Source organism: Zosterops lateralis, assembly GCF_965231275.1.
Source record: "Zosterops lateralis genome assembly, chromosome: Z".
Taxonomy (NCBI): domain Eukaryota; kingdom Metazoa; phylum Chordata; class Aves; order Passeriformes; family Zosteropidae; genus Zosterops; species Zosterops lateralis.
In genome coordinates, this window is record NC_139800.1 from 5,855,868 (window position 1) to 5,880,931 (window position 25,064).

The window sequence follows — 25,064 nt, forward strand, 5'->3', positions numbered from 1 at the left end:
GAGCTAAAATTAGGAATGTAATCAAAGAGCACACAGTTCCTAAGCATGAACTTCATGCAGCAACCAAGTTTAAATCCAGACTCGGGCAAAATCAAAAGCAACAGTCTAGGGAAAAAAAAAAAACAAAACAAAACAAAACAAAACAAAACAAAACAAAAAAAAAAAAAAAAAAAAAAAACCACAAAAAAAAAAAACACCAAAAAAAACCCCACAGACTGAAAAAAAGAACCTGTCCTACCTTTATTAATACTTATCTCTGTTGTTAAAGCAACGTCCTTGTTAAGAAAAGCCAACCTTTGCAAAATAAATAAAACAGAAGGTCGTTAAGGAGATGTAAGCATTACAGTCCTATAAACTCAAAGGGCACCTGAAAGCACACATCGCACTCGTGGGGACACGCCTGGGCGGGCGCTGACACAGACAGTAAAATAAACCCCAAGCTCCAGGGATGTATTTGATTTTCTGTATAAAAAACCGTAACCAGGGAGGTACCTCGGTGCTTGAAGTATTTCCAAGAATTACCGCGCCACAAAAGCTGTCACAGAGATCCGCGTGTGGTTTTATCTCAAAGGACACGAGAGATAATGTCATTAAGAAGACAGCAAGGAGAACTTGCAGGGAAGTGGAATTAGCATGAATTTAATAGTGTTTGTTTTCTCCGAGTTGTTTTCTGGGACATTTCGCTTCTGCTGATTAAAACTGTGGGTCCTGAGGCATAAACTCCGAGCTACACAAGGTGTGTGAAAATGAACGGAACTATTTGCAGAGCTGAGAAATATTGGGTTTGGGAGGACATAAAGCGGCTCTGGACAGAGCGGAGAAAACAAAACCAAAACAAAAGAAACAACAAAACAAAACAAAAACAAAAACAAAAAAAAAGAGAGAGAGAGAGAAAAAGAAAAATAAAAAAGAAAAAGCAAAAAATAAAATAAAGAGAAAAAATAAAGGAAAAATTTTTAAAAAATAACAAAAGGGAAAAAAAGGAAAAAAGCAAAAAGAAAAAAATAAAGAAAAATAATTAAAAAATTTAACAAAAGGGGAAAAGAGGAAAAAAGAAAAAAGAAAAAATAAAGAAAAAATAAATAAAATAAAAAAGAAAAATAAAGAAAAATAAAAATAATTTTAAAAATTAAATAAAAAGGGGAGAAAAAAAAAGAAAAAAAAAAAGGAAAAAATAAAGAAAAATAAAAAATAATTTTAAAAAATTAAATAAAAAGGGGAGAAAAAAGAGAAAAAAAAAAGAAAAAAAAAAAAGAAAAAGAAAAAACTCTCAGCTCAGGAGCGGCCCCGTAAGCCGCCGGCGCCCTCACACACACATACACAACCAGGTGGGGCAGATGCCGCTTACGCAGCGACACCTCATTACCACCTCCTCCTACAGAACTCCTCTTCCTCCACATCGCTCTCGGCCACAGAGCCCTCCACCACGGTCTCATCGCTGTCGGTGTCGATGTCCCCGCCGGTCCCCGCGGGCTCCCCCGGCTCCTCCTGGGGCCGCGCGCCCCCCTCAGCGGCGGCCGCCATCTTGCGGCCGGGCCCGGCTGCCCCTGTGGTGGAGGCGGCGGGTTCGAGCGCTGGGCAGGACCGCGGGGTCCCCTCAGCAAACACCGTGTTGGGTGTGCTCAGCTGGGGCTCGCAGCGCTGGGAACAACCGCAGGGTCCCCTCACAAGCAAACACCGTGTTGTGTGTGCTCATCTGGGGCTCGCAGCGCTGGGCAGGACCGCGGGGTCCCCTCACAAGCAAACACCGTGTTGGGTGTGCTCAGCTGGGGCTCACAGCGCTGGCCCGAACCGCGGGGTCCCCTCAGCAAACACCGTGTTGTTTGTGCTCAGCTGGGGCTCGCTCCCCACCCCCCCCGAGCTTGTGCGCTTCTAAAGCTGGCAGTTTAATTGTTAGAAATGGGTCATCTGCTCAGAGAGTTATAGAGTGAGAAGGGGGGTTGTGAAATTGTGTCTTATCAGTGAAATAGGCCAGACAACATCAGAGGGGAGACATCTGAGTGGAGGGTTACTTGAGCTTTGACTGCACAGTCTGGGATCTGAGAATCACAGAGTGTTGGGAGGTTGGAAGGGACCATAAAATTAATCTAAGCCCAACCCCGTCTGCCATGGGCAGCGACACCTCCCGCTAGACCCGGTTGCTCAAGGCCTCATCCAGCCCGGCCTTGAACGCGGCTGGGGCTGGAGCATCCCGGGCAACCTGTTCCAGTGTCTCATCACCCTCACAGGGGCTATTTCTTCCAAATATCTAGCCTAAATTTCCCTTCCATTAATTTGTACCCATTACTCCTTGTCCTATCACTTACAGGACGAGAAGTTCCTATTGAGTTTTTGGCTGCTCCTGCTGTGCCTCTTGTCACCTGGCTGGAGCCACATGTATTGTTTGTATAGAATTGGTGCCAATTCACGGGCTGTTAAGTCTCGCTGTGGCAGATTTTTATCACTAATTCACGGAACACCATCTCAAGAAACCCACCATCTCAAGAAAACAGTGTACTTGAGAAGGGGTGAGCATGCAGACACATTAGCATGAGAAACAAGAGAACCATTCAACCAGCAGAAGGTAGAATACTAATTAATAAGAGGACTATTTAACTTGCAATGAACTGCGAGTGAGGTGTGATTTCTTTGTTTCCTAATATATATATATGTAAATATATATATATATATAGTGCAAAGTTTCAAGGATTGGCGTGCTTTGTGGAAAACTCCACCTGCAGAGAATAAAGTGTCTCCTGCACAGAATAAAGTGTCTCCTTTCTAAACTTCGCTCTGTGTTTAAAGAGCCCCTAAACTGGCAACACTTCTCTGCCACGGTTAAGTGCCTTTCTTCATTGCTACCAGTGAATGCTTCATGGGCTCATGAGCGGGAACAAGTTTGAGATAACCAAATTATTAGCTGGCAGTGTTTTCAGCATTTGCAGTAGCACAGTTCAGTGGTTGTCTGTCAATTACAACATTGTCCTTGTCCTCTCCAGGCCAAGGCCGTTCTGGCACAGCTTTCCCTGCCATCTCCAGATGACACTCGGGGTCATCTTAAATGATATGAGAATTACATGCAATGGTTGAAACTGTACGAATTGCTGTTTGGTTTGTCTTAGTCCTGTGCATATGCATAGTTAGAGCAATTGCTGCACGTATTAACTAATGAGTGCAGAAATCTCACTGCTAATACTTTACACTTTTCAGCTAATGAAGGTGAGAGTGAAAAAAAAAACACTATTGTAAAGAAAGAAGCTATCAGGGGAGGTGAATATGTAGCAGGAAATCATTAAGATTTGTAAACATCATATCGAAGATGAGGATGAAAAGCGTATTTACATGATAAAAAGACTGAGCTGGCACGGTTACATCACTCGCAACAACTGCTTTGGGTGGAGTTCTTCAGAAACTTCTTCATCAGCACTTCCTTTTTTGAAGATCACATTAATCCTTCACGGCACAGTGCCCTGTGGAGCCACCAGAAATATTTCCAAGTGCGGTGGCACATGTGAGGTGCAGTTTGGGGAAAGCCGGGGCACTGAAAAAACCTTTGCAGGTTATTTGTATTGCAGATGAACATACTCAGCCCCAGAAACACGGAACGGCCCTGACAGTGCTCGGTGTCTCGGTGCCCAAGAGAATCACAAAATCGCTGGGGAGGATGGCAGGGACCTCCTGAGATCAGCTACAGATCACCCAGCACAGGTTACACAAGAACGCGCGTCCCTGGCAGGTCTCTCAGAGCCTCCTATGCCTCATGAACTAAAAAATTACACTTTCTCTCTGGCCCAAAGCCATATATTGCTTTGCCTTGGCCTTTGCCTTCACCCCAGCCCCGGGAGTCAGGGCCACCGCTGCTTCCCACAAAGCAGATACCGGGAATTTCCACGCTTTTAACGCCTCAGCAAAGCGCGGTATTGGCGGGGAGCTCCAAGGGAGCCCAAGCTTGTAACCCAAGCTTGTGAGCCCAAGCTGTATCCCCAGCCGTGGCCCCGGCCCCATCCCCATCCCGAGCCCGGCGAGCGCGGCCAGCCCTCAGCGCGGCCCGGGGCGGGCCCGGGAGGTGGCGGCAGCGCTCCATCGGCGCATGCAAAGGAGCCGCGCCGCCGCCCAATCAGAGGCCGCGGAGCCTTGAGCGCGGCGCCCCATTGGCGGGCGGCCCGTGGCGCGATGGCTCCTGATGGCGCGTGGGGCCGCGCGGCGCTGGCCGGGGCCGTTGCCGCGGCGACTGGGCGGGTGACGCGCACGGGCGGGGGCGTGGCGCGCTCCCGTCATTGGCTGCGCGATCGGGCGATGGCGGCGCCGGCGTGTCCTTGCGCGGGGAAGGGGAGGGGGGCGGAGCATGCGCGGGGCGGGGCGGGGCGGAGCGCGGCCGGCGGTGCAGTTCGGGGCGCGGCGGGAGCGAGCGGGGAGTGCGGCTGGAGCGCGGCGGTGAGCAAGGGCTGCGGGGCTCTGTGTGTGTCTGTGGGGAGGGGAGGGTTAGGGCGTGCGGCTGGTAACACCCGGGCCAGCCCCGGCTGCGGGGTATACCGAGAGCGCTTGCCGTTCGGAAAGGCGGCGTCGCCATCGCGGCGCGCTGGGAGTGGCGGCCGCCCCGCCTCACCGCGGCCTGCGGGGGATGTCCCGTTACCTGCTCGGCTCCATCGTGCTCCCCGCGGGCTGTGAGGGGCTCCAGGGGAGGTGGATCCCCCCTGTGTTTGTGGTGATGGGCCTGTGCGGGGTGGCTTCCCCTTCTTTGATAAAAAACGCCTTTTCGGCGCTGTGTCACCTTCCCCGCCGCTCCGGGTGAGCCCTGCGCGGGTTTTCCCCCGCTGTAATTGCCGCTGGGTTGTCCTGCTGAGTCAGAGAGCAGGAGATGGGGAATTAGCGCTGGGCTGATGGGCGGCGTGGCGGAGGATGGCTCTGGGGTTAGTGAGAGCGCTGTGACAAACCTGGGGAATTTAAGAGGCGAGTCGTACTGTTACGTGGGTGGTAATTGCTGTGAGGGATTACGTACTACCGGTATAGTTTGTTTTTTTACACCCTGGTTGGTTTTCTGAGGGGGTCACACATGGGGTTTGTTCGTGTTTTGCGTTCTGTTTTGATTCCCAAAGTGGATTGCTTTATTTCCTAGTCTCGTGGGATTTTTTTGAATGAAAACAAAGGCAGGCAGGTTTTATAAAGCATCCCTTTTGAACCACCATTTTGAAATTCAACAGAATTACATAAATGTTAATTTTTAGCTTTATATTTAATATTATGTCTTGTTAATTCCAAGCTGCACGTCACTATGTGTGTATAAATATTTTAAACAGAAATATCAGCTGCTGTTATGCACTGGATTTTTTTTACAGCACACTAATGCAGAATCAATGTGTGAAATCATCAATATTTTCTAGAAGAGTCAACCGGTGGCAAAAAGCATCCTGCACTTTGGGCAGGTTAAATAAACACAAAAACTTCAAAGAATTCTTTTAGGTTAGGACTTGGTATCACTCAGTTAACCCTGAGATGAGTGATGAGGCATCCTGTATTTTAGGGCAGCAGCTGTTAATAACACAAGATTCTACGGATCATTATTTTAATAAATGAATTAATGCATTTCCTTTCCCCAGTTGATTATGTGAAGCCATTTTATTTTTACCATTTTTGCTTAGAAATGGGAAAAACAATTCCTCAGTAAAAGATTTTGAAATCTTTCTAGCCCTCCTAATTGCTTTTTTGATTGTCAGATAATCATTCCAACTTGCTGAAATAGTTGTATTAGCAGTAGTACTAGTTTCAGGACTGGTAGAACTCTATAGAATTGTGTAGTAACTGCCAGTTATGATTTTCCTGAAATAGAGTGGCATTCAAAATCATTTGTATTTACAGAGGATGTTGTGCGATGCCTTTTCTATTTTTTGTGTTGTTTGAAAATCTTCAGCACAGGCATTTTTCCGACTGGGTTTTATTTTAGTTTTCCTAATTCAAAGATACCTTCTGTCGTGCTGAGGAGAAATGATAATGTCAGTGTGGAACAGCTTTGCAAGAACACAAATTTACAGAACAGAATGAAGATTATATTATATAGGGAAACAGAAGGGTAAATATCAGCTTTAAAAAGAGAGGGTTGGTTTTTAATTTTATCTTTAAAAAGCATTCAGTCAGGAAATGAAATAATTTGTTCATAAGGAAGGCAATTTTCTCAGTTATTTTCCCAGTTGGGCACCATGAGCCACTAATATCCTGCCAGACCTTCACTGTGGAAGGATAAAGAAAAATAAATAATTGCTGATGGTGCTCATGTGATTCAGTTCGATATGGGTAGGAAACCAAGATGATTTGGTGTCTTCAGGAGCACGCAGATTTTATACCTTGTTTATTATTTTCTCCATTGAAGATCTGCTTCATTAGTGATGTCCGACCAAAAGAAGTAATACCAGAAGCCTGTGGATGGATTGTTGCATTTAGGACAACACAAAGGGAATTTTTTGATCCACTTTGGAGCAGTGTTGTGTAGAGCCCTGAGGCCTCCATGGAAATCTTTCAGTGCTGGGTTGCCCCATGTAAATTACAGATTGTCCCTTTTAGCCAGGCTATTAAACATTATTTCGACTTTACAGTACATTTTGTGAGCAATTGTTTTTGTGCAGTGAGGGAAAGAAAGTCCAGTTACTATTGTATGTAAGAGAGAATGTTATGGATTTTTATTTCTCTACCATAAAACATAAGTAAAGATCTTTAATAAACTTGACTAAGGATACAACAAAGAGCAGATAGACCAGGATGTGGTCTGAAGGATGTGTTGAACATTCATGTTGTTAGTTGTGTGAAAGGCAGCTGTGAAAATTTCTGATAAATGTTTGTTGGAAGCAAAGGGATGATGAAAGGCACCAGTAACCAGAGAATAGTAAAGGGTGGAAGAACTGCCACAATACTGTTCTGTGAGGACTTGCCTGCTTTAGACAAAGAAGGAATATTTTTGAATGTAATTAATTTGCGTCACAGAATAATATTGAACAGAAGGTAGAGAAGACACAGTCAGAAATATGACATTGCAGTTCCTGCTGTTGAGCATTACCAGTAATGGGTAATTGATAATTTTTGTAGCTCATCAGTATTTTTGGCAGGAAGAATGAGTGCAGAGGAATAACAGAATTTCACGAGTGTTTACGTAGACAGTAAAAACAAGAATTCTGAGTCAAAGCAGTATGGAAATTGTATGACAGGAAGATTTTGAGAGAGTAATGAAGCCTTACTGTTAGAAGCACAGAATCTTCTGATTTGAAGGGACCCACAAACATCATTGGGTTCAGCTGTTGAGCGAATGGTCTATATTGGGATTGAACATCAACCTTGGCATTATTAGCACCATGCTCTAATGCATGACCTAATCCCAGTGGCAAAGACAGTGAAGGAACCAGGGAGATGTGTATTGCAACAAAAAAGGTTGAGAAGACAGGAGCAGATCATAATATATTTTGTGATATTAGAAATAGATGTGTTTTACATGGAAGATTGATGGAAAGGTAAAGGTTAGTTTCCTCACTCATGTCAGACTGGAGTGATTTTGCTCATTTCCTGAAGGATGTCTTGCCGGGATGTGTAGAGCTCTGTCTTTCTTCACCTTATCTTGTACTTATATAAAATATTCCTTTGTCCTAAGGTTTGCTAAGTGTGGAACACCAGCCTTGAAGATGTTGTCCAGACTCTTCCGAATGCATGGCCTTTTTGTAGCCTCCCACCCATGGGAAGTCATTGTGGGGACAGTCACCCTCACCATCTGCATGATGTCCATGAAGATGTTCACTGGGAATGACAAGATCTGTGGCTGGAATTATGAGTGCCCCAAACTTGAAGAAGTAAGGATTTAAATTAATTTTACAGTACTTGGTGTTCATCAGTAGATCCAGAGTTTTCTGTAGAATATGATCAAGCTGTGATGTATCAGGAGTAAAGTAAATGCAGAAGCTTTTTCATGGCCTTCTTTTCTCATTTTGGATATTAAAGCTTTTTGCAAACAGTGGTGCACTAATGACTAAGCCTTTTAGTATTTTAGTTTTTAAGGCAAGACTAGCAGTGATATGATATTTATTTTATTCTGGAACTTCACTTCCAATGCAGCTTCACAATGAATTTTTTTATTACTGAAACTTAACAAGTTATTCCTTAGTATCAAAGATAACTGAATTGCTTTGTATTTCACACAGGATGTTCTGAGCAGTGACATCATCATCCTGACAATCACACGCTGCATAGCAATTCTTTATATATATTTCCAGTTTCAGAACCTAAGGCAGCTTGGATCAAAGTACATTTTAGGTATTGTATCTGATTTTTGTATTTGCTGTATATGTTTTAATTGTTGGGAGGGGTGGTTTACCTAAACTGGTAACAAATACTTAAACCTTTAATCCTTATGTTCCCAACAGCATTATTTTAATGATTTTCTAGATAGCAGAAAAAAGGTTTTTCATGTATCAAAGTGTTTTGGGTTTTTTTTGTGAAAGGTTGTGTAGGATTATATAAACGCTGAAAATGTCATTCTTGACATAACTGTTTATTGTGTGACATACTTAAAATTATAGAGCTGTTTATTTTACTTAAAATGAAATGAGATTTATGGCTTTTATTTTGAGTCTTACTTTGAATGTGTTTAAAATTTTAGATTTTTATATCTGTAAAAACAGCATCTACTTCAGTTTGTAGTTAATTTCAACTGCTGTTAAGGCACTGAGACATTTGTCATGATTGATCTAAAATTAGGGGCATTTTGGTTGTTGGTTTTTTTGTTTTTTTTTTTTCTTTTCCTCTTCCAATATATATAAACAAAAAATTTCCAATTCTCTTGTTTTTTAAGGTATTGCTGGCCTCTTCACAATCTTTTCAAGTTTTGTTTTCAGTACAGTGGTAATTCACTTCTTGGATAAAGAACTGACAGGTTTAAAGTAAGTGTTATTCTGGATTTCATGCTTACATTTTTTTTTCCTGTACCATAAACCTTGAATTTTAACATATACCTCTTTTTTTTTTTTTTTTTTTTTTTTTTTTAGTGAAGCTTTACCATTCTTCCTGCTTCTGATCGATTTATCCAGAGCAAGTGCTTTGGCCAAATTTGCTCTCAGCTCCAACTCACAGGTCAGGGGAGTTATTTTTGAGGATTTTTGGGATGGTTGGTGTTTTACTTTGGGTTGTTTGTTCATCTTGCAATGGAGATTTTTAATTTAATGTTCAGAATTTAACGTTGTTGTCCCATGGCAGGGGATAGAACCTAGATGAGGTTGAAGGCCCCTTTCAAGACAATTTTATAATTGTATGAGTAATCCAGGTCGAGAGACATACAGGCAAATACTGTCTTGGGGATACATAAATAACTAAAGGATCAGATTCTGTCCAGATTCTGTGTTCTCTTGTCTTCAAGTCAGATCAGTGTTCAGGTGAATAGTAATATGGTAAAAGCAGTTTGCACAGCCATGTGCATTTTTAATTGTATGTATGAGCATGACTCCATTAAACTGGAACTGTAAATCAACAATGCTTACAGGTCTTCCAAGGTAGCTAGAGTTCCTAGGCAAAGTCCTCCTTAAAATGGTTATTGACAGAAAAAATGTTAATTTCTGGGACTCAGGAACGGGTATGTAGAGACACACCAAATGTTACAGTGTTACTAATGAAAAAAGCATATTTCTAAGCCAAACATTAGCAGAATGAATGTAGCATATGTGCAGACAGGAACATCCATGCTCTAATACATTTAACACAACACCATAGGAGAGATTAGCAGGAGAGATTGCATTGGTAATCAAATACAGATTAATTACCAGTCATACCTAGTAATGTTTATTTCCTAGTAGCCCAAATTATGAAATAAAAGTATATTAACTGGTTTTAAATTATACTTACAAAATGTACATGGCATTTGTGCACACTAATTGTGACAAAATATTACCTATTATATTTTAATTTGGTATAGACTGTACAGTCTATATATGCAATATAATGTATTCTGTATTATTTTATGATAACTGCAAATACAGTATTTTTTACTAATTTCTAAGAAAATATTTTACAAATAGGTTTCCTCTATGAGTTTTTTTTTCTCTCTGCTGTCCCAAAAATACCATCACCAGGAAAACAGTTACAAACTCTCTAGAGTTTATCATGCCTCCTTTCTGGAGGAAATCCGTTTTTCCCCAGCAGTAAGTTTTAGTGTCTTTTGTGGCCTCTTTTCTATCAGCTGCATCTACAGAGTTAAATAAAAACCACTAAAGTAATAGTAGTTGGAGTACAGATGTGATTTTAAGAAATTTTGTAGGTGGAGTACAGATATGTGATTGTAAGAAATTTTGAAATGACATGGCACAAGTGCCTTCTATTTCAGGTCTTCAAATTTAGAAGAGTTATTCTTTTGAATTTACTGCAATTAGTGTCTTTGCCCATCAGTGTTGTAGGAGCTTAGAATACTGATGAGGCAAAGGTAGAGAAATTAATCAAAATTAAATAATTTTGTGTCAATAGACTGTGAAAGTGTAATAACTTAGATAAAATGGCATTCTCTGTATGCTTTCTCATAATAGTTCATTTTCAATAAGTGTTTCACAAGGCCTTACCACCATAATACTACTCATTTTACTAGTCATGCTATGTCTAACTCAATTTGGTTTTTGTCTTGATGTTAATGGATGGAAATCTTTCTTTTTAGGATGAAGTAAGAGAAAATATTTCCCGTGGGATGGCAATTCTGGGCCCTACATTTACCCTGGATGCTCTTGTGGAGTGTCTTGTGATTGGTGTGGGTACCATGTCAGGTGAGCCAAACAGTCTAAGGATCTAAATGTTTCCAGGTAGAAAAGGCTCTCTGAGAGACATCAGGATATGGAGAGTTTCAAATAATAGATGTTACCCATGGGAGTGGAATGATTTATTCTGTTTATTTATCTGTCTCCTAATTAGCTCATTTTACTGGTTTCTTGCAAATATGGATAATATGTAAATGTTGAACCAAAGTTTGAAATACAAGTAATGGCTTTCCTTGAGCATTGTGTAGTAGGAATGAACTTCTCTGCAGCTGCTTTCATAAAATTTGGGTTGGGTTTTTTTCCAACTATATTGCATACCTTAACAGCACTTATTAGCTGTTACTTATTATAACTATTAATGTGTGCAGACACTTGCTCTTCAAATAATTTTGGTTCTTTCAGGGTAATGTGTGTTAATAAGTTATTTTCTTCTTTGCATCTTGGGGACAAAAACTTTCTTTGGTGTTGCATGTAGTTTTTTAAAAACAATTTATACTGTTAGCTCTTTAATCCTTACTAAGGCAGTTGTGTAATGCATGTTCAGCATGGCTTTTTCTGGTTACTCATGAAGGAGTAGGCAGGGATGTTACTGTTACTTCTTGCCTGAACATCCCATCTTTGAAAAGGGAGTTCAGTACCTAATGCTGGCTAATTTTTTTTGCTCAAATAGGTAAGGAGTTGCAAGCTTTCATTATGAAGTTTTAAAATTTTGGTGAACTTTATTTGTATTAATTTAGAATTACCCCTTAAAATACTTCTCTGTCAATACATAAATACATATTGTGCTTAGAATAAGCCAGTGCACAATGAGTAGGGCTTAAGATCCTTGTTTTAAATTAATCACAATAGTTCCTTCTGTAATCTGCAATGCCAATTTAATGATTTCTTTCTTAGTTCTGCAGCACTTTTTCAACTATAGCTAATTACATATTCAAATGTAAAACCTGTTTTTTTGTTTAGGTGTACGACAGCTTGAAATTATGTGCTGCTTTGGCTGTATGTCTGTTCTTGCCAACTACTTTGTCTTCATGACCTTCTTCCCAGCCTGTGTGTCCTTGGTGTTAGAGGTAAGACCAACTTCAAGACAACCTCAAGTTTAGTGTTCTACCTTGTGTTTCTGTAGGCTATACTTTTCATTCACACATGCCAGCACATTCATCTTCCTTTCACAGTAAACTGGTGAGAGTAACTTGTAAATATCCCTGTAAATGAGTCACACTCAGTAGTTCTGATCTAAAGCAGAGTAAACCTGTGATACTGCTGTAACTTACTGTCCATCCAGGGTTTTTCACAACTGAAAGTCTAACTAGAGACTTGGTAATTTCTCAGTGATCAAATAAAAATACAATGTAGAATCTTATTTGTTGGTTCATCTAATAGGTGCTTTATATGACCTATTTTTAAGACTTTTTTTTTCTTGCAGCTTTCAAGAGAGAGTCGTGAGGGGCGCCCTATCTGGCAGCTCAGTCATTTTGCTCGTGTTCTGGAAGAAGAAGAGAATAAACCAAATCCTGTCACACAGAGGGTCAAAATGATTATGGTTTGTGGCTCTTTTTCACCCAATTTTGTGCAATCAGTGAGGTGTCCTGGTGCAAAAATCAAGCTTTTGTTTCCTGTAGACTTGTATTCTGCAGCCTGTTAGTTGGACTTAGAGTGGTAGTTTTTAATTAACTTCCCCTTTGCTTTCACCTGTCATTTTCCTGCCTCTGCCATTTCTGTGCCAGGCACTCAGCACTCTTTCATGTGTACTAATTCTCTCCCTCATACCCCTGCAGCACCCTCAGCTCCCTTTGCTTATTTCTTGAACAAAGTGTGGGTGGGACACATCCAAAGCTACTCTATAGCAGCATCACAGTTGGCCATAAAGGGTGTTAATTAGAAGTGTGAAAAATCAGCTTTTAGACTTCAGAGACTTGGAAAGCATGGGGGAAAAAACTAGCAAAAAAACCCAAACAGGAAGAGGACAATATTTATTCTTAGTAGGTTAGATACCAAGTTATATTTGCGAAACTAATCCTTGTTTTGTGTTTTTGATACAGTCGCTGGGTTTGGTTCTTGTTCACGCCCACAGTCGTTGGATAGCAGAACCAGCTGCTCAGAACAGCACTGAAAATTCAGTGGGGTTGGATGAGAATGCCCCGAAGAGAATTGAGCCCAATGTTTCACTCTGGCAGTTCTACCTCTCTCGGTGGGTGGCTTCACAGAAGTGTGTGACTGATGTATCTCTGCTGCTGCCCAGCTAGAGGCTTGTTGTCATAGATCACAGGACTTGTAGACTTGCAGGTCTGACACTGTAGGATTTCTTGGAACCAGAGGTGACATTTCAGAAGAAATGTCAATATTAGGCCCTTTGTCCCAACCCTTGAAGGAGTCAGGAACATGATCAAGATCCAGCTGTCCTGTATGCATCAAAACATTGTTTTTTCCCACTTGGATCTTTTACAGCATAGTGGGAAATAATTGTAAGGGAATAATAAATAATTGTAAGGGAAATAATTGTAAGACTGCACATGAGTAGTTACACAGGGGTTCTGCCTGTTTACACCTAAGTGCAAAACCCATTTCATACTATGGCTTTTCCTTCAGCTCAATTCAAGTTAGTGTTACCTGACATGTTACTTCTCAGGACTCAGAACTTTCTGGTTTAGGCAAGGGGTTTTTGTCCACTCTTACCATCTTGCATCATAGTAGCCATAGTTGGTAGAGGATGATAAATGGAACTTTGTCTTCTCATTGTGGGATGGGGGTCAAATCAATTCGATGTAGCTATCAATGAAAATTTTATAGTAATTTTTCCTACTAGGGCTGCTTTCTAGCCAGATTTAGGTAATTCTTTAATGACATCTAAAGATTTTTGTGTTGATAATAGTATGAAGAAGGTTTTTTCACCCTAGCCTAGCATACTTCATTGTCCTGGCAGAAAATATCTTTCGACTGGAATTTCTGTAACTATAAGTGATGATGGAATTATTACCCTTTCTGAAACAAAAAATGTCAGAATGCTATTGTAAACAACAAATTCTATATACTGAATATTTACTTTTTGGTCTTTTTTCAGAATGGCCAGTATGGATATTGAGCAAGTAATCACACTGGGATTAGCCCTTCTTCTTGCTGTCAAATACATTTTCTTTGAGCAAGCAGAGACTGAATCCACCCTCTCACTGAAGAACCCCATAACCTCTCCTGTGATGGTGCAGAAAAAGGTCCCTGAAAATTGTTGCAGGAAGCAGGCTGGACTTCTGAAAAACAATCAGAAATCTAACCCAGCAGAAGAAGCTTTCATTCCCAAAGATGAAAGTGGTAGGTAGTTTTTATAGTTTTAAACTCTAGACTCATTAATGAGTATTTGGAATAAATTATGCAGTCTTTGGTAGCATATTATATTTGGTATCAAGACTTCAGGATTTTGTAACCTGGGGTTCATTTTTATTCTCTTTGTGCAGCTGAAGTCATAAAACCTGTATTAGCGGAGTCATCAGCCAAGGCTATGTTTGTGGTTGGCAATTCCAGCCCTGTGGAAAGTTCTTCATCTCTCAGTGGAAAAGAGGAAGAGATTGAGTTACCTAAGGAACCACGTCCTATTGAGGAATGTGTTCGTATACTTGGAAATGCACAGGTATGGGGAAAAAAAAATTGTTGGAGTTCTTTTCCCAGCTTTTAGATAATCCCACTGGTTGTAATATCATTCTTCAGAAAATTACATGGCTTTAGTAACATGGGAGGGTGCAGAGGTCATGAATAAAACAAAATACCTGAATGAGTTACTTCTCAAGTCATTTGAGAAGGGTGGGAGGAGGGATCAGCTTCATCATTTATAACATACCAAGTCTTTGAAGCTTCATCATGTACACATACAAATGGGTGCCTGATCATGAAAGTTTTTGATCATATCTTGACCTGCTGTAAAACCTGATGTTGGCAGTTGACTCTTTTTAGGGAAGTAAAATTGTTACACTTTTTCTTTTGGAAACATTTGCAAGGATTTTCACCAAGAGGGTTTGTATTTTCTCTCTCCACCTTTTATGTTTCCAGGAAGGAGCAAAATTTCTTACTGATGCTGAGGTTATCAGCTTAGTTAATGCTAAACATATTCCTGCATACAAACTGGAAACCCTGATGGAAACCCAGGAACGAGGTGTATCCATTCGCAGACAGATGTTATCTAAGAAACTTCCTGAACCTTCATCTTTGCAATATCTTCCTTATAGGAATTATAATTATTCTTTGGTGAGTACAAAGTAGACAGGCAGAACTTACTGTAAAGCTGTTTTCCAGACACGTGAAGAAGAAAAACATGGACCTGTTGGAAGGAGTCCAGAGGAGGTCACTAAGTTGATCAGGGAGTTGGAATGCCTCACCTGTGAGGAAAGGCTAATAGAGATGGGGTTTTTCATCCTGGAAGAGGAAGCTTTGGGAAGACCTTACAGCACTTCCCAGTACCTGAAAGGCGCTTACAAGAGAGTGGGAGAGTGATTTTGCACAAGGACACAGAGTGAAAGGACAAGGGGGAACAGCCTTCAGCTGAAGAAAGGCAGATTTAGATGTTAGAAGAAATTCTTCACTATGAGTGTGGTGAGACACTGGAACAGGTTGCCCAGAGAAGTTGTGGATGCCCCAATCCTGGCAGTGTTCAAGGCCAGGCTGGATGGGGCTCTGAGTAACCTGATCTAGTGAAAGGTGTCCCTGTCTTTGGCAGGGGCATTGGAACTAGATGGTCTTTATGGTCCCTTCCAACCCAAACAAGTCTTTGGTTCTATGGAATAAATCCATAGTCATGTATGTGAGTTAATAATGAGCTTGGTCAAAACTCATATAGAAGGAAAAAAATAAAAGGCAAACAAAAAGCACCACCTTCAATTGCTCTTGATGTTTTTAAACGTAGGGCAGTGCCTGAGTTTTGGAAGTTATCCAAAAAATATTTCTTATCAAAGTATGCAGCTAGCTTATCTAAGAAATGCAGAGCTCTACTAATAATGAGCCACAGTTCAACTGAATGATAATACTACCTTGAGCTCAAGTTAAAATTCAAAGTTATTTAAAATTAATTTTAAAATTCTAGGGTCATTTAAGTAACATTTAGTATTGTACAGGATTCAATACATCTGCCTAGTGTTGAATAGTGTTAACTGTTGATGGCTGTAGCTGTTAACTTTTTGAGGTGGCAATGAGATGCTTTTTGGGTAAATTTGTGGGTGTTTTACTAAGATGCCTTGGTGTAGTCATAGGTGTAGTATGTGACATGCTGTGCTGTACCACTGGAGTGTAACCTTAGTGATTTGTATTATTTCTGTCAGGTGATGGGAGCTTGCTGTGAAAACGTGATTGGATACATGCCTATTCCTGTAGGGGTAGCAGGGCCCCTGGTTTTGGATAACAAAGAGTTTCAGGTGCCAATGGCCACAACAGAAGGATGTCTTGTAGCCAGCACCAACAGAGGATGTAGAGCAATATGTGTAAGTATCGTGTGTCTTGAAAAGCTAAAAAAACCTCCCTATATTATAAACACATATAAATATAATGCATAAAAACATGCATTATATAAACCTAAACATATTCAGGTTTATATAATACGTATTTCTGACTTCTTGAAACTCAGATTTCAGTATCTTACTTTGTCCCTGTCCTGTTTTGGTGTTTAGCTCGGTGGAGGAGCACGGAGCCGCATTCTGGCAGATGGGATGACTCGAGGACCTGTTGTGAGGTTGCCCACTGCTTGCCAGGCTGCAGAGGTGAAAGTCTGGCTTGAAAGCCCTGAAGGCTTTAAAATAATGAAGGAAGCTTTTGACAGCACAAGTAGGTTAGTACAATGGCTGTTCCAGCTGTATTTCCAGACATAAGACTTGAGTGGATGGTAGAAAGATCTCAGTTGTTTTGTTTTGTTTTTTTTTTTTTTTTTTTTGGAGTACTGCAATAGAGGAAATTACACCTTTGTTTTGGCTATCTCATGTTGTGAGTATCTTAAGAGGACAAAAGTCACTCTGGCTCCATGCCAAGGGTAGCAATAAACATTTTTCACTGATAATAGTAAACTACTGTGTATTAACAACAAATAGATACACATTGCATAATAACAGATTATTAATTTGTCTAAGCATTTTTTAAAAATCCTATCAAATTCTTGTGGTTTTTACTAGGCAAAGTATCTGTAACTGTAGTTACTATGGAGAAAAAAACCTCAAAATTTGGTCTTTAGCCTTTCAGATGATATTATTGATATTAATAATTGATCTGTGAGGCTTCAGAGAATACAAGATAAACTAATACTAGGACAGAAATGCTAAAAAAATGTAAAATAGTGCTAAGAATAAGTGTATTTCAAGCCCTAGAGTCTTCTTTAGGGCTTATGATTACCTTCTTGCTTTAGGAAGATTCAGAGGGAGATTTCCTTACCTGTTGTGTTCCTTAACAGGTGTCAGCCAAAGATATATATGTATTTTGGCCAGGATGAGCTCATGGTGCTTTTTAAATGCAGTATTTTCTGCAATTTGAGTGACTTGTGAAACTTGTTGAAGATACAATGCTTTTTGCCTTCCTGTAAAACTTACATCAGCATTTCCAAAGGCTTCATTATTACTTTATAGCTGGTAATGAGATGTTTTAAGGAATACAAGTGAATAAAATTTATGTTAGCAGTTCAGGATATTTTATTTCTTGAAGTCCGGGGATAGAAAAAGGCAGTGAGCATTTTTACAGTGAATATTTTTAAAGTACTTATTCAAGAAAACACCATCCCTGTGTTCAGGAAATGACTGGACATAACACTTGGTGTTGTGGTCCTTTTGAAAAGATGATTGTCTGGCAAAGACTGGACTCGTTGATCTTACAGGTCTTTTCCAAAGGATTTGTAAAGGAATCTGTGATTCTGTATTTAGCAGCACAGTTTGCTGAGATTTACTGTCATTCTGCCACTTAATTTTCCTGTGAGGATTGCAAGTAAGAGTTAAATTTTCTTGCAGGTTTGCCCGGCTACAGAAACTTCTCATCAGTTTGGCTGGTCGTAACCTTTACATCCGATTTCAGTCTGGAACAGGGGATGCCATGGGGATGAACATGATTTCAAAAGTAAGGACCAGTCCTCTTGGGTATTTTTTAAAAATGGGTGTTTCTTTTTAAAAATAGCCTAATAACCTGTGACTACCTGACATCTGAAAGACAGAAAGATAAGGCACAGTGCTCGTGGCACAAAATAATAAAAATGTTTGGGTTTTGTCAAGTGTAGACAAGAAAAAATGATGAAAGAAAAAAGTAAATTTTTATTTTATATTTTAATAATTATTTTTAAAAAAGTTTTTTTGATAATAGGAGGAGCTAAGCTGATTGCAGTGTTGCTTTGAGCCAAAGATTTTACCCAGCAATAATTATTCTGTTACTATGTCTATCACTTCCTAGTAATTAAAGAATTGTGAGTGGCAGCAGAGAGGTGTTCTCTGGTTTTGTTTGTTTTGTTTTTATGCAAACATGTGATCCTTAGATTGCTGGGATGCCTTATGCTGTAAGAAATGAATAGACTTAAACTTCATATAGAATAAATAGTCAGAACCATTGTAAAAGTGGATCTGATCATAGACAAGTCCTAATATAGCAGATTTCTAGTCTGATTTCCTGGTGTAGAGAAGCTCTTTCCCCAACATCCAAAATTAATTCATTCTGTGCCTGTAATGTTTCACTTAGTTCCTGTTGCATCTTCAATATGGTAACCATATGTCCATGTACCTAGAATGGATCCAGGGAGTCTGTGTGTACTGGGAAAAATCAGTTACTCCCCAGTATAACTCCCAAAGTGGTTAGAAAAAAAACAGTCATAATTGTTTGGGGGTTTTCCATCCTGTTTCTTGATGATTTTGTGTTCTTTTCTTCCACTATAACTGATTATCTGATAAGAATACTGTTCCACTGTCCTTGAACAGCTTGTTTTACACCCAAAATGATAAACTTAGCCCATTACCTGTTTCTCTCTAACAGGGCACTGAAAAAGCACTGGCAAGGCTGAATGAAGAGTTTCCTGACCTTCAAATTATAGCTATCAGTGGTAACTACTGTACAGACAAAAAACCTGCTGCTATAAACTGGATAGAAGGAAGAGGAAAGTCTGTTGTCTGTGAAGCAGTCATTCCAGCTAAGGTTGTGAGAGAAGTAAGTGCTCTCTTGTTTATAAAAATACATGCATTTTGCAAAACTGGTGCTTACTTTATATCGTAAGTATGACCTGAAAATTGTTTTCCAGATAAGGGTAGTTCTTACACATCTTTTCAGATATTTCTGTAGGATAAGCCATTTCTCTGAGACAGTAGATAACTTGTTTTTTGTTGTGCCTAGTGTGAAATAATGTGCATGTGTTTCATGATGCATATCTAGTTGAAGGCATTAGGATTTTCATGGTTACCTTTGAAAAATTATGCCACATCTTGACAGATGTTTACATGTGGTGTTTTGTCTGTCATTAAACCCAGTCTTTTAATCCTTTCACTCATTTTTTGTCTCACATGCACCTGGCTTTATTTTTATGCTGCCTACTACAATGGAAACAAGACAATCAGGTGGTTTAATTACTCCAAAGCTGCCTTGGCATCTTGCATGACCAAGGATAACCTTTATTAGCAATGCCAGTTGTATTCTCTGGCAGCTTGTCCTCCACTGTAACAGTGTCTTAGATTCTCGTCCACCTGAGTTCAGAGGAGGGCTCTGTGTGTCAGATAAAGTCTATTTCCTGTTTCCTGATTGTCAGCACTGGCCATGGGAGGCAATATCCAGGGGAGAATTCACTACATTGTAACACTTGTTTAAGAGCTTATAAGTGGATGTTTGCATATTTGATTGGGGTTTTTTGCTTGCTTTCCCCTAGTGATTTGTCCAGTCCCTTCTGAAAAACTATGTGAACTTCTAGAACTGGTATTCTGGGCAGAGTCCAGCTTCACCTAGTGTGAGAGCTGCCTTCTTGTGGATTCCATTTGATGATGCCCCAGTTTTATACTGGGAGAGATCCTTAAGACTTGTATCTTGACTCTGCTGCTCAAGATTTCACAGCTCTGACAGAGCCCTTCCACCTTCCCAGCTATTCTCATTTTCAGACTGAGAAGTACCAGTTTCTGTATCAACAACGAGTTAAGACTTCTAGTATGTCTTTGAACATCCTTATCTCTGCATCTTTTACATTTACAGCAGTTCTAAAGTTTTGAGTTCAGAGTTGCACACAGGATTCTAACAGTATGTGCAGAATGGATTTATACATTGACATAGTTCATGTCTTCTGGGGTAGTTCACTGCTTTTTAAATTGTTGGCATTTTGTAGCTGAGTCACTGGCAGTATCTATTGTAGCCTCAGGATTTCATTCCAGGGTGGTTATTGGGAGATAGTCCTTTCATAATGGGCATTGATGATTTTTAAGCAAATTTGGGAAGGTTTTCCTTAAACCCCAGCCCTGTATGTCACTACATTTATGTATATTGAACTATTAATACATAAATGTTACATTTTTTGTTAGTGTTGCAGATTTGGCAAAGATGTCTGCAAACACTCGCTATTCCTGCTGTACAGGAATATCTTAATTTTTGCTCAACCACAGTATCTCTTTTCACCAGCTTTGATCATTTTTATATTAAATACAGTATAAATCTCTTACTTCAAAGTCTTAAAATACAGTCAGTATAGTATAAATGGACCACTTAATTTTATATTACTGTGTATAGTATTTATTTACCTATGTAGCATAGTAGTTTGTGTTGGAACTTCTCAGTTTGGCTCCATATTCATATGCAAAACAAATTTGGGAAGTGTCTGGAACAACTTGACAGGGATGTTACAATCATGTCAAGGTAAATTAATGGGATATTTCTGCCAAGATGATTTTGCTTGTTCCATTTCAAATGTAAAGGAAACTTTGAAAGAGAGTACCCAGCTGTGAGCTTTTCTCAAAGGCCTGTGAAAGTCCAAACTCTTTGTACTGACTTTTCCATTGTTACTTGGACATTCTACATTTGAAATTCTTCTTTGGAGCAAAAACAGAAGGTAGCTAGGAGAACAATTGCTCTATATAGGAGCAAACAAGGGGTGAATAACCATAAATAAAGTGTTTCTACTCCTGCCTGAGGAAAGGGCCAATAAAAGTGTATCTGTCACCCTGTCCAGGTGTTGAAAACAACCACGGAGGATCTGGTTGAAGTCAACATAAACAAGAATCTGGTGGGCTCTGCCATGGCTGGGAGCATAGGTGGCTACAACGCTCACGCAGCAAACATTGTGACAGCAATCTACATTGCCTGTGGCCAGGTAGGCTTGTTTGCACCAGTTCACACTGTCTTTACTTCAGTAATTGCTAATCCAGCACTGATTTAAACGTCTGGGTTGTTGTTTCTCCTCTTTATCCTAAAGGATGCTGCACAGAACGTGGGCAGCTCCAACTGCATCACCCTGATGGAGAGAACTGGTCCCACCAACGAGGACCTGTACATCAGCTGCACCATGCCTTCCATAGAAATAGGGACTGTTGGAGGAGGCACCAACCTGCTCCCACAGCAGGCCTGTTTGCAGGTACAGTTCTGAAATCCTTCTCAAATCAAAGGTTGTTTTCACGTGGTGTGCAAAGCAATATTGTGGGAATGGGGCTGCTTGAAACTTGGTGTGTTTTACATGAAAATGTTAGAAATCTGTCTTGGTTTAGAAAGACAAGTGTCTGCCTAGAGCTGGAGCTTCCTTTGGAATGGAGATTGTAAACCCCCTCCCACCAAATTATTATGATTTTGCAATTAAGGGCCTTTCAGGCAAAGATAGGGGAACAGGAATAACAGTTCTTTACTAGGAAAAGTTTGTAATGAATTGTTTTCATATATCTCGTCTCTAAAGGTTAAGACATTTACAATATTAAAGAGACTCATCGATTGGATGTAATTTGGAAATACTTTAATACTAAATGTTTCATAAATTGACTTAGATTTCATAGCATAACACTGCCTTGTTTTTTGTCTCCAGATGTTAGGGGTTCAAGGTGCAAGCCAAGATAACCCTGGTGAAAATGCCCGTCAGCTTGCCAAAATTGTCTGTGCTACAGTGATGGCAGGGGAGTTATCACTAATGGCTGCTCTGGCTGCAGGGCATCTAGTCAAAAGCCACATGATCCACAACAGGTAAAAAATGGAAAAAACCCATGTATTTCTCTGCTGTTATGATCCTCTTACAAGTGCAGGAGAGTCAATAATGATTATGTGACTAATTGCAGCACTTAAGAGGAGTGTAACATTTGAACTACCTAATGTAGCTTTCTTTCTGTTTTATTAGGTCAAAGATAAATCTACAGGACCTTCAAGGAACCTGCACTAAAAAGGCAGCTTGAATACAAAAATGGCTTTGAAATGAAGAATTGACCAGGTGCACAAGGAAAAAAACAAACCAAAATCTATGAAGTTTAGAATAAAGATCGCCTTTCAACTCAATGATGTCTGTGTAAGAGCAACTAAGAGATCAAAACTTGAGATGAGTTATGCTTGACCTTCTTCAGTGATTAGAGACTGTGAGAGAAGTCCTGTCAGACATCTTGAATATGGCTTTCAAATTCTTACTCTTACACATCATTTTCTAAAGAGTCAGTCTTATGTTTTTACAGGTTGAGATTATTTCACCTAACAAGGTCCTGGTAACTACTAAACTGAAAAGTAATGTAATGTACTTTGTATGTTTAAATTAACAAAATGAAAGAGGTTGGTGTAAACTTGGATTGAATGCACTGGTCCTTGCCATCTTTATTTTCTGGTTAGACAAGCATGTTGCTTAAAGTGATGGCAAGACTAATCACTTTCTATGAACTCCCAGTTTTAATTTGATAGCCTAAGACCTGTTTTACATGTGAACAGACAGTTTAATTGAATGATACTAATTTAATAGAAATCTCTGTCTATAGATGGTACTTAATTTGCTGCTGCTTCAGCTAAGCAGTGTTGAGTGTTTAACTCCACAATTTAGGTTATTCCTTTATGTAAAACTTGTGATCTGTAAAGTTCTGAACTGTTAAATATAATCTGTATTGAAGTAGGAAGAACAGTGTCTTCAACTGTTTTGTTACTTTGTAGAAAAAAAATGAAATGGTAACTTCAAAACAGTTATGTGTCAAGAGAGGCATTAAAGTAAATTTAGTTTCTCAAACATTATTTGATAGGAGTGCATTCAAACAAACAAGAGTCAAGAACAGATGTTTACACTTACTTAACAAGAAGTCTCTTTAGGAATATACATACACATTGTGTACCTTATGTTGGGGATTTTTTATAAGGTGTTTGACACTTACTCTCCAAGAATAGGTGTTTATCCACCGTTTAAGCTGAGGTAAAACAAAGCCAGAAAACCACACTGTTCTTAAGAAAAAAGGAGGGGATTTTTTCCTTTTCATTTCCTTTTTAACTTTCTTTTTGAGGCGGGGAGTATTTATTTTAAGAAGAAATCTTACCTTTTTTTTGTCAATGAAAAGTACTAATTAAGGGGATTCAATGAAATGATCTGTTAATGTAAGAAGCAGTTTTTGTAATAAAATACTGTACTTGGACCAGTGAAGCAGTCTCAGGTGTTCTTACTGTAATAAAGAAAACCCAGGTTTATTCTGGTTTGATTCACCTTTGGGAATACTGCTAAATGCATAGCCCTGCCTAGTTAATCACAGAAGGAAAATTATTAATATGCTTGATGATTTTTTTTTGTTTGTTTGTTTGTTTGGTCGGTGTGGGCTTTTCTTGTTTGACTTTTTGTGGGGGGAATCAGTGGATTGGGCTGGGTTTCCTGCAGCATCATTCCTAAAGGGGTGACTAGTAGAGGTGCTCTTCTAATGTGCAGATTTGATATACATCATGGTGAGTTGCTTTGTAGTACATTTACACATTAATATCCATTGTAATGAGCTCATAAATGTAATGTGCAAGCATGAGGACATACTACATGCTAGACATGTTATGATGGCATGTAAAAAGCAAATATCATGAATGTTTATCTTCCTGCAGTATTGTTGCTAATGGCTACTATTTTTATTTAAGGAAACTTGGAATTACTTTGTTTCTATGTTCATTCAATGATTTTTGTTTAACACTGGTCTGGCAATAAATGGTGGTTCAGTGTTCATTTTGGTGGATTTAACTGACATTCTGTCTGGCAGAATTAACTTTTTGTATTATTACTAAACTGTGTACATTTTGGTACAGAACTACTTTTTCAGTTTCAGTAAAACCATGGAAAACACATTGGCTTAACTGTGATATTTTAAGCTTACTTTTATGACTTAGTGACTTATTGATGCAGACAGTCTAAATTAAGAGAGTTAATGAAGAGACACTGGCAAGCAGTGCTGAACACAGCCAGGGCTGTGACACCAGAACACTCCCCCTGTTTGTTGTCATTTATTCTCCTCAAACCTTAATCAGGCAGTTTGCCCAAGGGGGAGAGCACACCACTGCAGCATTAGAGAGACCTTCTGCTGGGGGCTGCTTGGCAAAATCAATCCACCTGTCTGGAACTGAATTTGTAGAGTTGCTGTAACTTTGGTACTTTTACCATTGATGAAATTCTACATTTATATTACAAATTTTCAAAATATTTTAAAACCCTAGGGGGGAAAAAACCATTAAAAATAGTGTGTTTTACTCTGATACCACCTTGCTTCTCTCTTTACCTCCTTTCTCCTCTGTGTCCTGAATCTCTTTTACCCTAAAACACACCAGTCCTGCTGCCTGCTGTGGAGGTTTTTGCACCGTGCAGCTTCCAAGTATTGCAGCCCCCCTGGGTGCTGCAAGGCCCTGCTGGTGAGCTGAGCATTCCTGAACCTTCCCCAGGAGGGAGCAGCTCCAGCACAGGGATGCACACCCACCACCACCCTGAGCACAGCTGAGATAGGAGAAGTTTGGTGTATCAGGTGCTGTACCTGAAGGATGTGGCTCTGCCAGGCTCCTGGGCAGGCACACTGGAATCCTGGAAAAGAGAACAGCTGGGAAACCACCTACTTTCTCATAGGAGTGTACAAGTACACTGGGTGTGTCAGTACACACATACTGGGCAATTTTCAACCTTGATGTGAACCTTGCTGGTAAGGTGTGTGCAGCCCTGAGAAAAACTGGAGTAGGTAGTCTGTACTCCTGCTCCTTCCAGCTGCATTTTGGGGTGCACTGAGAGCTCTGGCTACTGCTCAGACTGTTTTTCACATACATGATCCTTCAGGACATGGCTCACTATTTTCAAGGTCATATCCTCTTTCTCCCTTTGGCTTTGATTAGGGAATGTTTACATTGCACAATGACACCTGCTCGAACAAGATGGATGGATTGAGAATCTCCCTTGCCTCGGGGCAAGTT

At 39.9% G+C, this 25,064-nt stretch overlaps 2 protein-coding genes across 3 annotated transcripts in view; one reads left to right on the plus strand and one right to left on the minus strand.

Moving 5' to 3' along the window:
- ANKRD31 (ankyrin repeat domain 31) overlaps positions 1–3,990 on the minus strand; it is a gene marked incomplete at its 5' end in the record, with an annotated part of 66,312 nt that extends 62,322 nt beyond the window's left edge. The window contains 3 exon segments of the mRNA XM_083884265.1: positions 239–294; positions 1,367–1,641; positions 3,859–3,990. Of these exon segments, the coding sequence (XP_083740391.1) occupies positions 239–294; positions 1,367–1,641; positions 3,859–3,990 (463 nt within the window).
- Positions 3,991–4,364: 374 nt separating this feature from the next.
- Positions 4,365–23,841, plus strand: HMGCR (3-hydroxy-3-methylglutaryl-CoA reductase). Of its 2 annotated transcripts, none has more exons than XM_083883838.1 (20): positions 4,365–4,413; positions 7,610–7,805; positions 8,154–8,265; positions 8,804–8,891; positions 8,997–9,081; positions 10,646–10,751; positions 11,703–11,809; positions 12,166–12,282; positions 12,782–12,930; positions 13,801–14,045; positions 14,189–14,361; positions 14,778–14,972; positions 16,040–16,198; positions 16,385–16,542; positions 17,702–17,807; positions 18,708–18,878; positions 20,872–21,012; positions 21,115–21,273; positions 21,712–21,866; positions 22,018–23,841. In XM_083883838.1, exons 2-20 carry the CDS (start codon positions 7,641–7,643, stop codon positions 22,070–22,072), a joined length of 2,646 nt encoding a protein of 881 aa, XP_083739964.1. In that variant the 5' UTR covers positions 4,365–4,413; positions 7,610–7,640; the 3' UTR covers positions 22,073–23,841. The 2 variants fall into 2 exon arrangements, with proteins under 2 accessions (XP_083739964.1, XP_083739963.1); XM_083883837.1 differs by lacking the exon at positions 4,365–4,413 and adding an exon at positions 4,699–4,767.
- The last annotated feature ends 1,223 nt before the right edge of the window (positions 23,842–25,064 follow it).

What these genes read in the sequence shown, in the direction of transcription:
- HMGCR (XM_083883838.1), top strand. Translation starts at nt 7,641, where the DNA reads ATGTTGTCCAGACTCTTCCGAATGCATGGCCTTTTTGTAGCCTCCCAC. An exon ending in AGTGCCCCAAACTTGAAGAA is followed by an intron (nt 7,806 to 8,153) that starts GTAAGGATTTAA and finishes TATTTCACACAG; the next exon opens with GATGTTCTGAGCAGTGACAT. An exon ending in GTATACTTGGAAATGCACAG is followed by an intron (nt 14,362 to 14,777) that starts GTATGGGGAAAA and finishes TTATGTTTCCAG; the next exon opens with GAAGGAGCAAAATTTCTTAC.